This window comes from Giraffa tippelskirchi, chromosome 5 (genome assembly GCF_054371585.1).
Source record: "Giraffa tippelskirchi isolate mGirTip1 chromosome 5, T2T-mGirTip1v1.2.pri, whole genome shotgun sequence".
NCBI lineage: Eukaryota > Metazoa > Chordata > Mammalia > Artiodactyla > Giraffidae > Giraffa > Giraffa tippelskirchi.
In genome coordinates, this window is record NC_137279.1 from 101625448 (window position 1) to 101642394 (window position 16947).

At 46.5% G+C, this 16947-nt stretch overlaps 1 protein-coding gene and 1 long non-coding RNA gene across 2 annotated transcripts in view; one reads left to right on the forward strand and one right to left on the reverse strand.

The window, feature by feature from the left end:
* Positions 1–5214: 5214 nt before the first annotated feature.
* Positions 5215–16659, reverse strand: LOC145504792 (uncharacterized). The gene is made up of 4 exons (XR_014052489.1): positions 15862–16659; positions 15645–15780; positions 6018–6138; positions 5215–5861 (listed from the first exon to the last, which is right to left on the reverse strand). It is a non-coding gene; the product is annotated as an uncharacterized LOC145504792 (long non-coding RNA).
* Positions 13577–16947, forward strand: part of LOC145504748 (NBPF family member NBPF19-like) — a 363203-nt gene continuing 359832 nt past the window's right edge. The window contains exons 1-2 of the mRNA XM_081486054.1: positions 13577–13988; positions 15956–16058. Coding sequence (XP_081342180.1) covers positions 13811–13988; positions 15956–16058 — 281 coding nt within the window. The 5' untranslated portion in view covers positions 13577–13810. The remainder of the gene's footprint in view (positions 13989–15955; positions 16059–16947) is intronic.

Sequence of the window (16947 nt, forward strand, 5' to 3'; positions counted from 1 at the left end):
GACATCGATGGTCCCTATACGTTGTAGTCTCCCCTCAATTCCGCCCTCGGCCCCAGCAGTGAAGATCGCTGCCTTGTTCTGCCAGCTGTTTGCTGAATACTGGGGCATGTCACTCTAGGACCCTTTGTTTAGGAATTATAAGATTCTCTATCCACTGAATGGTTGTTGTCTCTGTCACTGTCTATGGGCTGTGTTTCTTTGGTGTTGCACCTGGGCAATTACAGGCTTGCAGGCCTGCATAGTAGGCCTCACTCTACAAGTAGGAAGGAGGTGAGTGAGGAGATATGGAGCCAGCATTTCAGCATGGGAGGGACACAGGGAGCTTCAGCAAGTTCTGGAGAAACCTGAGAAGGTATGTCGGCCTCATGTTCTCCCTTTCCTGGGTGGAAACTAGCTGTGACTTGTGGTCAGGTAGGACAAGCACTGAATGGTGTCCAACTTGATAGCTAATGACTGAATATCTGCAAGTGGGTTGCACAGAAGTGGTGGATTTCCTAAAGCTTCTCCTCCCTGAAGCCTAGGAGTCTGAGGGTCCTTGGTTGGGGATTGTCAGGCAATAGCCCTTTCTAGAGTGAGAAAAGCTATGGGAGTTCTGGTTGGTGGGCTGAGTAGCTCTGTTCTCTCCACCTTCTCTCTTGGCTTCTCTAGTTGGTGATTGGTGTGGCCAGGGAGGAAAGGGATCTAGGAGTGCCCTCCTACCCCTGGAAATATGACTGGGCTGAGGCTGAAGCCTCTGGTTTTCTTCCCTAAGGACTCCGTTCTCATTGCAGAGCTGAGTTGTGGATTTCAGGCCTGGACTGTAGACGTTAGAGGCGAAGCCTGACCCGGGATGTGCAAGCAGGTAAGTGACCCATTTGGGCAACAGAGGCTCTCTGTTGGCTCATTCTCTGTCTCCAAAGACACTGTCCCAAACCAGCAGAAAACCCTGAGGACTCACCTCCTGGCCATAAAGCTTGGTAAGCCAAATACCTGGCTTTCCTGTGGCTCCTCCGCCTGGGTTCTTTGCATATGTTTCTCGTGCCCTGGGTGAGCTGTTCAGGAGGCTTTATTCCTAAATCGCAGCAGCTGCTGCTGCGGTGTTGGGAAGATAAGGGCATGTGAACGTTCTGGCCTCCAAATGTTAGCAGCCTGGGAGAGAGTGTGGGCAGGAAGGCCACCTCGGTGAGTGGTTGGGGGTGGCCCTGCAGACCTGGCTCCACCACGTGCCAATCACAGGACCAGGACACAGAAGTCAGTTCAGTTCAGTCGCTCAGTCGTGTCCGACTCTCTGCGACCCCATGAATTGCAGCACGCCAGGCCTCTCTGTCCATCACCAGCTCCCGGAGTCTACCCAAACCCATGTCCATCGAGTCGGTGATGCCATCCAACCATCTCATCCTCTGTCGTCCTCTTCTCCTCCTGCCCCCAATCCTACCCAGCATTAGGGTCTTCTCCAATGAGTCAACTCTTCGCATGAGGTGGCCAAAGTATTGGAGTTCCAGCTTCAACATCAGTCCTTCCAATGAACACCCAGGACTGATCTCCTTTAGGATGGATTGATTGGATCTCCTTGCAGTCCAAGGGACTCTCAAGAGTCTTCTCCAACACCACAGTTCAAAAGCATCAATTCTGCGGCGCTCAGCTTTCTTCACCGTCCAACTCTCACATCCATACTTGACCACTGGAAAAACCATAGCCTTGACGAGAGGGACCTTTGTTGGCAAAGTAATGTCTCTGCTTTTAAATACGCTATCTAGGTTGGCCACAACCTTCCTTCCAAGGAGTAAGCGTCTTTTAATTTCATGGCTGCGATCACCATCAGCAGTGATTTTGGAGCCCCCCAAAATAAAGTCTGACACTGTTTCCACTGTTTCCCCATCTATTTCCCATGAAGTGATGGGACCAGATGCCATGATCTTAGCTTTCTGAACGTTGAGCTTGAAGCCAACGTTTTCATTCTCCTCTTTCACTTTCATCAAGAGGCTCTTTGGTTCTTCTTCGCTTTCTTCCATAAGGGTGGTGTCATCTGCATATCTGAGGTTATTGATATTCCTCCCAGCAATCTTGATTCCAGCTTGTGTTTCTTCCAGCCCAGCGTTTCTCATGACGTACTCTGCACAGAAGTTAAATAAGCAGGGTGACAATATGCAGCCTTGACGTACTCCATTTCCTATTTGGAACCAGTCTGTGGTGCCATGTTCATTTCTAACTGTTGCTTCCTGACCTGCATACAGGTTTCTCAAGAGACAGATCAGATGGTCTGGTATTCCCATCTCTTTCAGAGTTTTCCACAGTTTCTTGTGATCCACACAGTCAAAGGCTTTGGCATAGTCAAGAAAGCAGAAATAGATGTTCTTCTGGAACTCTCTTGCTTTTTCGATGATCCAGCGGATGTTGGCAATTTGATGTCTGGTTCCTCTGCCTTTTCTAAAACCAGCTTGAACATCTGGAAGTTCACGGTTCATGTATTGCTGAAGCCTGGCTTGGAGAATTTTGAGCATTACTTTACTAGCATGTGAGATGAGTGCAATTGTGCGGTAGTTTGAGCATTCTTTGGCACTGCCTTTCTTTGGGATTGGAACGAAAACTGACCTTTTCCAGTCCTGTGGCCACTGCTGAGTTTTCCAAATTTGCTGGCATATCCAGTGCAGCACTTTCACAGCATCATCTTTCAGGATTTGAAACAGCTCAACTGGAATTCCATCACCTCCACTAGCTTTGTTCGTAGTGATGCTTTGTAAGGCCCACTTGACTTCACATTCCAGGATGTCTGGCTCTAGGTGAGTGATCACACCATCGTGATTATCTGGGTCGTGAAGATCTTTTTTGTACAGTTCTTCTGTGTATTCTTGCCACCTCTTCTTAAGATCTTCTGCTTCTCTTAGGTCCATACCATTTCTGTCCTTTATCGAGCCCATCTTTGCATGAAATGTTCCTTTGGTATCTCTAATTTTCTCGAAGAGATCTCTAGCCTTTCCCAATCTGTTGTTTTCCTCTATTTCTTTGCACTGGTTGCTGAGGAAGGCTTTCTTCTCTCTCCTTGCTATTCTTTGGAACTCTGAATTCAGATGGGAATATCTTTCCTTTTCTCCTTTGCTTTTCGCTTCTCTTCTCTTCCCAGCTATCTGTAAGGCCTCCTCAGACAGCCCTTTTGCTTTTTTGCATGTCTTTTCCATGGGGATGGTCTTGATCCCTGTCTCCTGTACAATGTCACGAACCTCTGTCCATAGTTCATCAGGCATTCTGTCTATCAGATCTAGTCCCTTAAATCTATTTGTCGCTTCTAGTGTATACTCATAAGGGATTTGATCTAGGTCATACCTGAATGGACTAGTGGTTTTCCCTACTTGCTTCAATTTAAGTCTGAAGCGAGGCGGCTGCGTCGGACGGCTCTGCGCAGAAGCGAGGCGCTGCGTCGGACGGCTCGGCGCGGAAGCGAGGCGCTGCGTCGGACGGCTGGGCGCGGAAGCGGGGCGGCTGCGACGGACGGCTGGGCGCGGAAGCGGGGAGGCAGCGACGGACGGCTCGGCGCGGAAGCGTGGCCGAGAGGAGCTAGGCCGGGCCGAGGGCCGGGAGCCGGGGCGGCGGCCGACGGGGGCGGGGCCGGGGGCCGGGGGCTGCGGCCGACAGGGGCTAGGCCGGGCCGGGCCGGGGGCCGGGGGCGGCGGCCGACGAGGGCTAGGCCGCGCCGGGGCCTGGGGGCGGCGGCCGACAGGCGCTAGGCCGGGCCGGGGGCCGGGGGCGGCGGCCGACAGGGGCTAGGCCGGGCCGGGGGCCGGGGGCGGCGCCCGACTGGGGCTAGGCCGGGCCGGGGGCCGGGGGCGGCGGTCGACTGGGGCTAGGCCGGGCCGGGGGCTGCGGCGAGAGGAGTTAACCCAGGCCCAAGGGGCAGGGGCTGCGAGGGCACAGGAGGGCCGAGAGGAGTTACTCCACATTCCAGGTCAGGAGGGGCCGTTGTGAGTAGATACCCCTTGTCCAAGGCTGCTGATTACAGAGTTGCAAAAAAAACACCCCTAAGAAAAGAAAAAAAGATGCAGAAAAGAGCAGTGGGGAGAGGGTGCTAATGACTGGCCACATCAACTGCCTGATTTTGCCTTGCATGCGTGCTAAGTCGCTTCAGTCGTATCCGACTGTTTGCGACCTGATGGACTCTAGCCTGGCAGCCGCCTCTGTCCATGGGATTCTCCAGGTAAGAATACTGGAGTGGGTTGCTGTTTCCTCCTCGAGGGATCTTCCTGACCCAGGAACTGAACCCGAGTCTCCTGCTGCTCCTGCATTGCAGGTGGATTCTATACCACTGAGCCATCAGGGAAGTCCTACATACATATTTTTAACAATGACTGTGATGTTTTTAATAGTCATAGCTTCCTCAGTCCAGATGTGAGAGTCAAGATGGAACACAGTGTATAAATATGGACTATTGAACAGATAAACATTTTTTTCTGAGAAATGTCCTTCAACTATCATTGTTTTAAGAGTGGAAATGTGTATGTTTAACAAATGTCCCCTGCATTTCAACCATGGGTTCCTGGTGTTTTTAGATACAAAAGCTTGTGGCCAGGGTTTGCCCGGTGGGTGTATAGCAGCAACGGGTGTGGGAATTTAGGGATAATCTCCACCTATTTAGGCCTCGGTTTCCTCATCAGTAAGATAAGGTTATTCAAATTTTCCAAATTGCTTTCCTGCTAAGTTTTTTTTCTGAGTGCATGAGAGACTGAGCTTCATGTGAAATGTGTGTTGGAACATGCAGCCAAGACCTGAACTTGGTCCCTTCTCTGTGTGTCCCCTGCAGGAGCCTCAACTGAGCCACACACTGAAAACACAGAACTCAGAGAGGAGGTGGAAGAAAGGAAGTCAACGGTTTGGGAGGATGAGAAAACCCAAAGAAAAACAAGGTAATGGTGGAGGAGCTGGTTGCCAAGGGAGGTGAGGATAAGGACAGGTTGAGCTCAGAAAATTCAAGAGGAAGTGAGGAATGCACAGTATCATCCAAGTCCTCACGGAGCAGCCTGAGCTGAGCAGGAAGGACCGGGAGAGTAACAGTCCACAGTGAACTTATGCACCTGCTGAGGAGATCCACACAATGGCTCAGTGTTAGTTTATACTGCTGCGAGCACCATGGTAGGGGGACAATGGGATCTTGAGGCTTTGCCCTCGATCCCCAGCCTCAGCCTTGGAAGTGGCCACACAGCAGATGTCCTCCAAGTAAGTGTGCAGTAATGTGGATAAATGATGTTTGGAGAAGAATTAGAGATATGTATTCATACCAGGGGCCAGATTAATGGGACCCTCGTTTCTGAAGTAGAGATAGTAACAATATTCTTCTGCATTTACACTTTGGAGGCTTTACACATAACATCTCTTAACTACATATTGCTTAATTTGCCTTATGCTATGTTACCAACTTGGAGTTCAGATATCAGTAATATATCCATGAGGAATTTAAACAGCGAGAGGACGAATACAAGTGCATCGTGGCAATTACACGTGGTGGCTCTCCTCAGGTGGGATATCATGGCCACCAGAGGATGGGAGGATATGCCAAGGACATCTCTTCCTAATGGCAGTGTGAACCTGCTAGGGGAATCCCTGAGGACAGCCATGTCTTCATCAGAGTCAGCTCAGGTGAGTGTCAGGCAGTGTCAGGCAGTGTCAGGCAGGCTCCTCTCTAAGGAAGGGGATTGCTGCTTCCTGGGAGAAAGAGCATCCCTGACCAGACGGTTGTCTAGGAGCGTAGTTGAGCTAAGTGGAGTCTTGTAACCATGTTTCTGCAATTAGTGAACGGATGTTGCCGAGAGCCTCCTCAGTGCTTGACTCAATGCCAGGAGTCATGCACGCAGAGATGAATGAAATATTATCCCCAATTTCATGGAGTTCTCCATCTAGTAAAAACAAAATCATGAGAGGTATAGTGGTGGTAGGTTCATTGGAGGAGATGGTCAGTGCTGGCTACCATGACATCAAGGGTGATCTGTCCCCCCCCCTTTTTTTTCCCAACAGATATATGTCTCTTCTGGCCCCCAAATCCTGCTTCTCACCCAGATGTGAGCCTCTCAGGGTACAGCTTGCACTTGGGCTCCATGTTGGCTCAAAGCAGTCAACTCTGCCACCGTCTCCAGAGAAAACTGCTTATATCAGTAGCTACTGTTTCTTGGCCAGCTGAAGAGAGAAGGAGGCAAGTTTGATTTGTCTTATAGGTTGATGGCTGTCATAATGATTCGTGATTAATGGTTTCCTCTCGTATGAGTTACATACTTTCCTGACATCACGATTCTTCATGTCAAAAATAATTTATATATTTATCTTATTCTCACAATTGTAGAACTTGGTGTTCTAGCTGTAAATTTGGAGCAAATAACTAAAGTATAAAAGGGGGAAAGCAAATTCCTAGTTTACATTGAGATAATAGGATGCCCTTTTCATACTTTCCATGGGGTTCTCCTTTGAACCATGGTGCTGGAAGAGCCTCTTGAGAGTCAAGGAGATCAAAGCCGTCAATCCTAAAGGAAATCAACCCTGAATATTCATTGGGAGGAGTGATGCTGAAGCTCCAATAATTTGGCCACCTGATTCAAAGAGCTGAATCATTGGAAAAGACCTTGATGCTGGGGAAGATTGAGGGTAGAAGGAGAAGAGGGTAACAAAGGATGAGATGGTTGGAAAGCACCACCAACTCTATGGACACGAGTTCAAGCAAACTCCAGAAGATAGTGAAGGACAGGGAAGCCTGGCACACTGCACTCTATGGGGTACAAAGAGTCTGACACAATTTAGTGACTGAATAACAACAGTTAAGACACTATAGCACTCGTGTAAGTAGACAAAACACAAATATATGAATGTGAAAGTATAGAGAAGAGCTGCTACCTGGGTGTGGCTCTAGCACTTACAGCAAGGGGGTCTTGGCCCATTCGAGACCCTCTCTGTGCCTCAGTTTCTTCATGTGCAAAGCAGCAGAGAGTTATGTTTTTGGCACCAGTCAATTTTGAACACTGGAAGTACCATAAATGAAATAATCATCCCCTAGAATCATGAGGGAGGTCAGTGAAATCAGTGGGTAAAACTAAGTGCACACCTGAGTACCTTTAACAAATAGATTCCAGATCCCAGCTCAACTCACTGAAGCACAGTTGCTACAGGTGAGGACTGTGCACTTGTTTGGGTACTAACTCTCCCAGGTGATTCTTCCAGTGATCAGCTTGGGGACAGAACACACTGAAGTGTATACCTTTTACCCCAAACACAGAAGTAGGACAGAGCAGAAGAGCGAGGGTGTTTCCAATCCAGTGACTAAAGCAGAGAACTCTTGGAAGACTCTAGAATTGAAGGACTAGGCCCACCTGACCCCATTTTACTCTTGTCCCGTTTACAGCAGAGACACAAGTCCTTGGGGACACATGCCTGTGGCACATGAGTATCCACCTTGAGGAAAGTGAGAGGCCTAGTTTTATTTTATTTTAAGTAAATTTATTTATTTTAGTTGGGGGCTAATTACTTTACAATATTGTAGTGTTTTTTGCCATACATTGACATGAATCAGCCATGGGTTTACATGTGTTCCCCATCCTGAAGCCCCCTCCCACCTCTCTCCCCATCCCATCCCTCTGGGTCATCGCATTGCCCCAGCCCTGAGCGTTTGTCTCATGCATCGAACCTGGAATGGTGTTCTGTGTCACATATGATAATATACGTGTTTCAGTGCTATTCTCTCAGAACGTCCCACCCTCACCTTCTCCCTCCGAGTCCATAAGACTGTTCTATGCATCTGTGTCTCTTATTCTGTCTTGCATACAGGGTTATCGTTACCATCTTTCAAATTCCATATATATGCATTAGTATACTGTATTGGTGTTTTTCTTTCTGGCTTACTTCACTCTGTATACTGGGCTCCAGTTCCATCCATCTCAATAGAACTGATTCAAATGTATTCTTTTTAATGGCTGAGTAATATTCCATTGTGTATATGTACCACGGCTTCCTTATCCATTCGTCTGCTGATGGACATCTAGGTTGCTTCCATGTCCTGGCTATTGTAAACAGTGCTGCGATGAACACTGGGGTACACGCGACTCGTTCCATTCTGGTTTCCTCGGTGTGTATGCCCAGCAGTGGGATTGCTGGGTCATATGGCAGTTCTATTCCCAGTTTTTTAAGGAATCTCCACACTGTTCTCCATAGTGGCTGTACTAGTTTGCATTCCCACCAACTGTGTAAGAGGGTTCCCTTTTCTCCACACCCTCTCCAGCATTGATTGCTTGTAGACTTTTGGATAGCCATTCTGACTGGTGTGAAATGGTACCTCATTGTGGTTTTGATTTGCATTTCTCTGAAAATGAGTGATGTTGAGCATCTTTTCATGTGTTTGTTAGCCATCTGTATGTCTTCTTTGGAGAAATGTCTGTTGGGTTCTTTGGCCCATTTTTTGATTGGGTCGTATATTTTTCTGGAACTGAGCTGCAGGAGTTGCTTGTATATTTTTGAGATTCATTGTTTGTCTGTTGCTTCGTTTGCTGTTATTTTCTCCCATTCTGAAGGCTGTCTTTTCACCCTTTTTATAGTTTCCCTGGTGGTGCAAAAGCTTTTAATTTTCATTAGGTCCCATTTGTTTATTTTTGCTTTTATTTCCAATATTCTGGGAGGTGGGTCGTGGAGGATCCTGCTGTGATTTACGTCGGAGAGTGTTTTGCCTATGTTTTCCTCTAGGAGTTTTATAGTTTCTGGTCTTACGTTTAGATCTGTAATCCGTTTTGAGTTTATTTTTGTGTATGGTGTTAGAAAGTGTTCTAGTTTCATTCTTTTACAAGTGGTTGACCAGTTTTCCCAGCACCACTTGTTAAAGAGATTATCTTTTCTCCATTGTATATTCTTGCCTCCTTTGTCGACGATAAGGTGTCCATAGGTGCATGGATGTATCTCTGGGCTTTCTATTTTGTTCCACTGATCTATATTTCTATCTTTGTGCCAGTACCATACTGTCTTGATGACTGTGGCTTTGTAGTAGAGCCTGAAGTCAGGCATGTTGATTCCTCCAGTTCCATTCTTCTTTCTCAAGATTGCTTTGGCTATTCGAGGTTTCTTATATTTCCATACCAATTGTGAAATCATTTGTTCTAGTTCTGTGGAAAATACCGTTGGTAGCTTGATAAGGATTGCATTGAATCTATAGATTGCTTTGGGTCGTATACTCATTGTCACTCTATTAATTCTTCCAATCCGTGAACATGGTATATTTCTCCATCTGTTTGTGTCCTCTTTGATTTCTTTCATCAGTGTTTTATAGTGTTCTATATATAAGTCTTTTGTTTCTTTAGGTAGATATATTCCTAAGTATTTTATTCTTTTTGTTGCCATGGTGAATGGTATTGTTTCCTTCATTTCTCTTTCTGTTTTCTCATTATCGGTGTATAGGAATGCAAGGGATTTCTGTGTGTTAATTTTATATCCTGCAACTTTACTATATTCATTGATTGCTGCTGCTGCTGCTGCTGCTAAGTCGCTTCAGTCGTGGCCGACTCTGTGCGACCCCATAGACGGAAGCCCACCAGGCTCCCCCGTCCCTGGGATTCTCCAGGCAAGAACACTGGAGTGGGTTGCCATTTCCTTCTCCGATGCATGAAAGTGAAAAGGGAAAGTGAAGTCGCTCAGTCGTGTCCGACTCTCAGCGACCCCATGGACTGCAGCCTACCAGGCTCCTCTGTCCGTGGGATTCTCCAGGCAAGAGTACTGGAGTGGGGTGCCATTGCCTTCTCCGATTCATTGATTAGCTCTAGTAATTTTCTGGTAGAATCTTTCGGGTTTTCTATGTATAGAGGATCATGTCATCTGCAAACAGTGAGAGTTTTACTTCTTCTTTTCCTATCTGGATTCCTTTTATTTCTTTTTCAGCTCTGATTGCTGTGGCCAAAACTTCCAAAACTATGTTGAATAGTAGTGGTGAAAGTGGGTACCCTTGCCTTGTTCCTGACTTGAGGGGAAATGCTTTCAATTTTTCACCATTGAGGATAATGTTTGCTGTGGGTTTGTCATATATAGCTTTTATTATGTTGAGGTGTGTTCCTTGTATTCCTGCTTTCTGGAGGGTTTTTATCATAAATGGATGTTGGATTTTGTCAAAGGCGTTTTCTGCATCTATTGAGATAATCGTATGATTTTTATCTTTCAATTTGTTAATGTGGTGTATTGCATTGATTGATTTGCGGGTATTAAAGAAACCTTGCATTCCTGGGATAAAGCCCACTTGGTCATGATGTATGATCTTTTTAATATGATGTTGGATTCTGTTTGCTAGAATTTTATTAAGGATTTTTGCCTCTATGTTCATCGGTGATATTGGCCTGCAGTTTTCCTTTTTTGTGGCATCTTTGTCTGGTTTTGGAATTAGGGTGATGGTGGGGCCTAATTTTAAATTCAGTCTGGTTTTGAGTGAAAGCTAAATTCACCCTTGTTTGCTCATTGATGGGACCAATCTACTCCAGGCTGCCACTTTCTAAAAAATAAATCCTATTGCTATAAATGCAAACTTCAACGAAGATGTTTGTTAGAAGAAATTGATAAATACTCTAGACACCTAACAAGAAACCAGAAAGTTAGCAAGAGCATTCACTTTCAGGAGAGTTCGGGCCAATAGAGCAGTCACTGAGAGAAAAGATTCTTGAGTTGAAGGGAAGTGATCCCTTTGTGTCCTGGGATATGCTGCTAACTCAGTGGGGTGGGAAAGCAGCTGCCCACTCTTAACAGACGGGATTCTCAGGTGGGGCTAGTGGTAAAGAACCTGCCTGCTAATGTAGGACAGGCAAGAGACACGGTTTTGATCCCTGGGTCAGGAAGATTCCCTGGAGGAAGAAATGGCAACCCACTCCAGTATTCTTGCCTGGGAAATTCCAGGAACAGAGGAGGCTGGAGGGCTACAGTCCATAGGATCACAAAGAGTCAGACACGACTGAAACAACTTAGCACAGCACACATTCTAACAGACAGGCTGCTCTTGCCTCCAGATGGTGTCTGGTGTCCTGAAACACATAAGCACTCAGGGAGCCTTTAGAAGGGCCCAGCCATCACTTCTGCTATTGCTCAGTGCATAGAAATGGTTTTGTTGAAAAAAGGTAGGACTCTAGGAATAAAGTCAGGTCACAGAGAAAAAGAGGAGTATGCAATGGGACAATGGCAGGATAAAAACAATAGGTTTCTCCTACCTACAAAATGCAAAGCAATAGCTTACTTGCCTTGATAAAGCGTTGTTGTTTTTTTTTTTTAATTTTAACTTTGGTCCAATAATTTTTTTGAATGTACCTCTTCTACAGGGATGTTACCTTGAATGATTACGATGAAAGAAAGTATCATAATATGTGTGAAATGCCTGGCACAGTATTAGTCAGTGAACTGTACCTGTTATATACTTCTGTTAGCATGGCAAAATTCATCCCTGACCTCAAGGCAGTTACGTTTTGTGAGATTTTTTGGTTTCATCATATTTAAAATGAAGGAATTTGACACATTTCTATTTCCCCCACAGAATGTCAGGCCCCACAGCAACCAGAAAATAGATTTCCTTAAAGCCTTTGCTGAATCTCACACACCAAGTATCATTAAGCACTGTAGTTTGAGGATTGTGTGGGGGTGTGGGGAAGATACGCTTTCATAAGTAGCTGTTCCTGTTTTGTATCTTTTATCTTAACATGAACAGATGCTCAGTGGCTTGTTGTCACACCCATTTGACCCTCCACCCAGGTAGGACCAAGAGCTAAACTGAAGAGATGGATGCTACAGGGGTTCCCCAAGTCTCAGACTCACAAGACCCGGGTAGGAAGAGATGCTGAGGAAGTGAGGAGTTGGTTCAGGCCATCACTACCTGAGGGCCTGCCTGTCTCTCTTTCCTCAAGCTCAGCGTCTATGTCACTGAACACAATGCTTATGTTCACTGGGGATCATCATGATCCCTGACCTATGACCTTGAACTTAAGCATGCTCTGTTTTCGGAATACAACCACAGGTCAATGGCACGAGGAAAACTCAAAGGGATGGATCAAACAGTGTGCCACAAACACTGCTCTGGAAACCTGGCCTGTTCAATATGTGGCTGAACTGAATGGACACAGAACGAGAGCACAAGGCTGTCAAATCTTTCCTGAACAGAGAGGCAGCCCGTGTATTCAGTGGCTCAGTGGGAAAGAATCAGCCTGCAATGCAAGAGACACAGGAGATGCGGGTTTGATCCCTGGATCAGGAAGATCCTCTGGAAGAGGGCATGGCAGCCCATTCTGGTATTCTTGCCTGGAGAATCCCCATAGACAGAGGAGCCTGACGGGCTACAGTCCTGGGATCGCAAAGAGTCAGACAAGAATGACGTGACTGAGCACAAGCACACCATGTTTTCAAGGAGATACACATAAACTCTTTTAGTCATTTTGACAGCTTGGAAAGAGCGCTTGTGAGGCTACAATGAAATACATTGGTGAAAGTATGAAATGTAGTGTTTAGTAACATTTTAAAGAAAGAATCAAATAGAACAACCCAGACCCAGAGGAAGAATTTAGAAGGTAGGGATGTCAACCTTAAGTTTATTCTGAAACCAACATGCTGCCCAGTAAAGAGAAGAAATTGACATAACAACAGGATGCAGCAAAAGCATACTGAGTTGGGAGAGAAAATATTTTTAAAAATTATTTCTTCACTTAGTATTGTAGTCTGATTTGTATCCTACAGTTTTTAGGACACAGACTAAACTGGAAAAGACGCAGAGAAGAAGTTCATGACAGTCTACAGGTTTGACGTCCTTCACCTGGGGACAAGCCTTAAGATCTGTTTAAAGAGACGATGAGGTGATATGGTTTTTCCAGTAGTCATGTGTGCATGTGACAGTTGGACTATAAAGAAAGCGAGTGCCAAAGAATTGATGGTTTTGAACTGTGGTGTTGGAGAAGACTCTTGAGAGTCCCTTGGACTTCAAGGAGATCCAACCAGTCCATCCTAAAGGAAATCAGTCCTGAATATTCACTGGAAGGACTGATGCTGAAGCTGAAACTCCAATACTTTGGCCACCTGCTGGAAAGAACTGACTCATTTGAAAAGACCCTGATGCTGGGAAAGATTGAAGGCGGGAGGAGGAGGGGACGACAGAGCATGAGATGGTTGGATGTCATCGCCGACCCAGTGGACGTGAGTTTGAGTGAACTCCAGGAGTTGGTGATGGACAGGGAGGACTGGTGTGCTACAGTCCATGGGGTTGCAAAGAGTCAGACATGACTGAGCGACTGAAATGAACTGAACTGAGGTGACTTTATGACAGCCCAACAGATATGAAGACCTGCTGGCAAAGTATTTCTCCCATGAATATTTTTGTGCACAGAAGAATGAACAGTGGGAACTCAGCTTAGACAGTTTTTGGATAAGATAGGTCAGTGGTATCGGTACGTGTGTAGACAACCTAAGAGTGGCTGCTGAGGGCTTGGGTGCTGTCAGTGGTGGTGTTACAAATGGTCATGGCCTAGGCACCTGGAAGGCAGGGGCCGCCAAGATTCCGTGAACCCCTCCCCCTACCAGTTCTGTTATGGCAACTCCGGATGGTTACCTAGCACGCTGGGTACCCCCCCCCCCCTTCACTCCTGTCTGGGTCTCAGCCCCGCACAGGACCTTTGGCTCTGAGCTCTGGCATCTTCATCTTCTTTTTGCGGTTGAGAACCCTCTAGTTGTTCTCAACAGTAAGTTAGGAATTCCAGTTTTTGTCATCCCTCAGTGCTGATTAAGCCTATGTGATCTTATTTGTCTTTAACCCCCCCATATATTGGGTGTCTCCTTCCCACCTTGGCTTCTACCCGTTCTACCACATGTCACCATGGCAGTATGTGTTCCCCCTTTATCTGATGTGAGGGCAGAACGTACCCTCACGGAAGTCAACCAGGAGCTTCGGTTGCAGCTGGCAAAGTGCAAGCAGGACTTCAGAGACCTCACAGAGAAATTCCTCGTATCCGAAGCTACTGCTTACTCCCTGGCCAACCAGCTGCAGAAATACAGTAAGTCCTCGGGGTCATGGTCACCAAAGCAATGAATGATCACGGCCTTCCCTCTAAGAAAGTATAAGTCTCCAGGATTGGTCTCCTTTTCCCTTTGTCATTTTGAATTCCATTCTGACCACAATCCAGGAAAGGTAGGAGTGGCTCTTTTGCCTTCAGTTCCCTGAGGCTGGGAAAACTGAGGCACAAGGAGTGGAGGCACTTTTCCAAGTTTGCAGTGATGTCTAGGGTGAGATTGGAGTGAAAATACCAGACAGTGATTCCTGGTGCAGGCACAGGAGTGCCTGTGTGTCTCAGAAGCAAACTAAGCTGTGTTGACTGGAATCTTTTCTGTTCCGTATCTGACCCTGCATGCCTCTTGGCTAAACCCCTGCAACTAATGATCTCCATCCGTTCAAGGTTCCCTGATGCTCCACTGGCAACGCCCTGGGCTAGGTACACTGGGGTAAGGTGTGGTTAGACATTGTGAGAAGAGGGGGGATATGATTTAAAGGAGATTAAGGATGAGTCGGCTTCTCATTGAAACCATGGTCTGTGTGATGCCGTCAAGACAGAGACTCCCTGGTGAGAAGGAAGCCATGCTTTCTGAGTGTACAAGTTCTCCTTCTGAGTCCAAGAAAGCCATGTGACCCTCTGGCAAGAATGAAGGTGTTTCTGGTGAAATCAGACAATCTGTACTTTCCCCTCTGTCCCCACTTGAGCTGGTGCAACTTTGGTGATGCAGGTTGACCAGGAGTCCGGGGGACCCTGAGTGTGTGCTATAAGCTGTGACCAACATGAGGATGATGGTAAGTGGGGGGAGATCACCAGCCACAGTAAAAACCCAGGCAGAGTGTGAGGAGGCCCTCTGCACCCACAGTCAGCCTGGCAATGGGAATCATTTTTGCCTGTTCAGTAAGAGGGGCCTGGAGTAAGGAAAAGAAGTCATGTCCAGGGTACATGCACAACAAGGGGATGAGAGGAATCTTGACAACTTGTGTCTGTGTCACTTTACTACAATCATTTTCAATGAAGCAATGAGGGAGTTAATGAAAAATGATTGACACAGAGACAAGAAAGAAGGAAAGCCTACTATTTAAGAAAGTGAAATGATGAGCTTTGGGCAAAGGACAAACTCAGTATTATTTATACCGCTCCTTATGATAGTCACAAAATTCTAAGAAAGAAATTGTGAGGCTGGTGAAGAAGAGATGTCTCACCAGGACCCTGGTGTGGAGGTCACCACAGCACAGTGTGAAAGACATGGACTCTGGGCCAGGTTTCCTGGGCTCACATCCCTGTTGGGAACCTTTCTGTGTCTCTGGTTCCTCCTCTGTGTGTGTGGTGTTGTAATAGTAACTAGGGTTTTCGTTGTAGTGCATACTGAGTAAATCTGACAAAGCCCTGACAATAGTGCCTACTCAGTGTAAATACACGTAGTTCATAGTTCTACTGTTCCTAATAACACAGACTTTCTCAGTGTTTGGGCATATCTCTTTCACGTCCTTATGATTTCATGTATTCTATTTCACACAAGTATGTCCAGGTGAGTTTTACACCTTGAGACACGTGTTCATTATTGAAATCCCAGCAGAAGGGAACCATCAGTCCTATAGTCCTAGGAGCCTTCCCAACCACACAGGGATCACCAGCCCAGGCCCCTGCTCAGTGTCTCACCTCAGAGGCTGCAGGTCTTGGTTCAGTGGCCCAGGATTCAGGGTCATTCTCAGGGGATGTGAATTCTGACTTTGTCAAATGGCAGTTCATCTTGTCTAGTTACTTTCTGTGTCTTGGAGCTTCTCTTTCTTCAGCTCTAAAATGGGGAGTCACCTCGGTTCAGATGCTAAGGAATCAGATGTGGCAATCTCTCCATAGAGACTGGAAAAAGAGTTACCTCCACCACTAAGGTGGTCTGTCCTCCTCCCTTGAAGACAGTGACCACAGCAGCAAGGCCAGCTTTCCCTGAGGCTGTGTCTCTCTTTCCTCAGAGTGTGGAGCATATAACGACATTGTTGAATCCGTGCTGGGGGAGAAGCTGCCATTTGAGGTGCCGAGGCCGGCAGAGAAGCCAACACTTGATGAAAGGCTGAGGTAAGGAGGGCAGGAATGTTCATGGCAGGCACAGGGCACAGTCTTATCAAATAGGTGGAGAATACCAGTTGGTGAATTATGGACTCCAGTTGTTATTCAGGAAGGAATTTACTTTGCTTTTCAATCAACTATTGCCTTGAATCTCATCATGAAATTCACTACATTCAAGTGAACCAGTGGCACTTGGCTCATTCACAATGTTGTGCCATCGGTACCCTATTTGCCTTTAAACCACACCCCCCTCCTGCCTGACTCCATCCTGGAATGCTTTCTTCACCCTGTCATGCTTCTGTTCTTTCCAACTCACCCCGGATATACTTGTCCACACTCTATATCTGGCTGTGTGTCATTCACTGGACAGTACTTTGTGTTGCCAGATTAAAAATACAGAAACTACTTTGTGTATTTTTTAATGCAAATGGGCATGGCCGAGTGAGGAACTGGAGAGACATCGTCATGATGCAGATTTAGGAAGACATTGATGCATGCATGTGCACTCAGTAGTGACTCTTTATGACCCATGGACTGTAGCCCACCAGGCTCCTCTGTCCATGAAGTTTCCAGGCAAGAATATTGGAGTGGATTGCCATTTCCTTCTCCAGGGAATGTTCCTGACTTAGGGACCAAAGCTGCACCTCTTGTGTTTCCTGAATTGTCAGTCAGGTTCTTTAGCAGCTGAGCCACCAGGGAAGACAGTAGGATATCTTTACAGAAGGACAAGATGAATGGAATGTCACGGAATCTTACAGGAGTACTTTCTGATAGAGAAGAAACCTTTGTTTACCTTCTTTCTCTTTGACATAGGCCAGTCATCAGATATGGAGTAGGAAATGGCAACCCACTCCAGTATTCTTGCCAGGATAATGCAATGGGCAGAGGAGACTGGTAC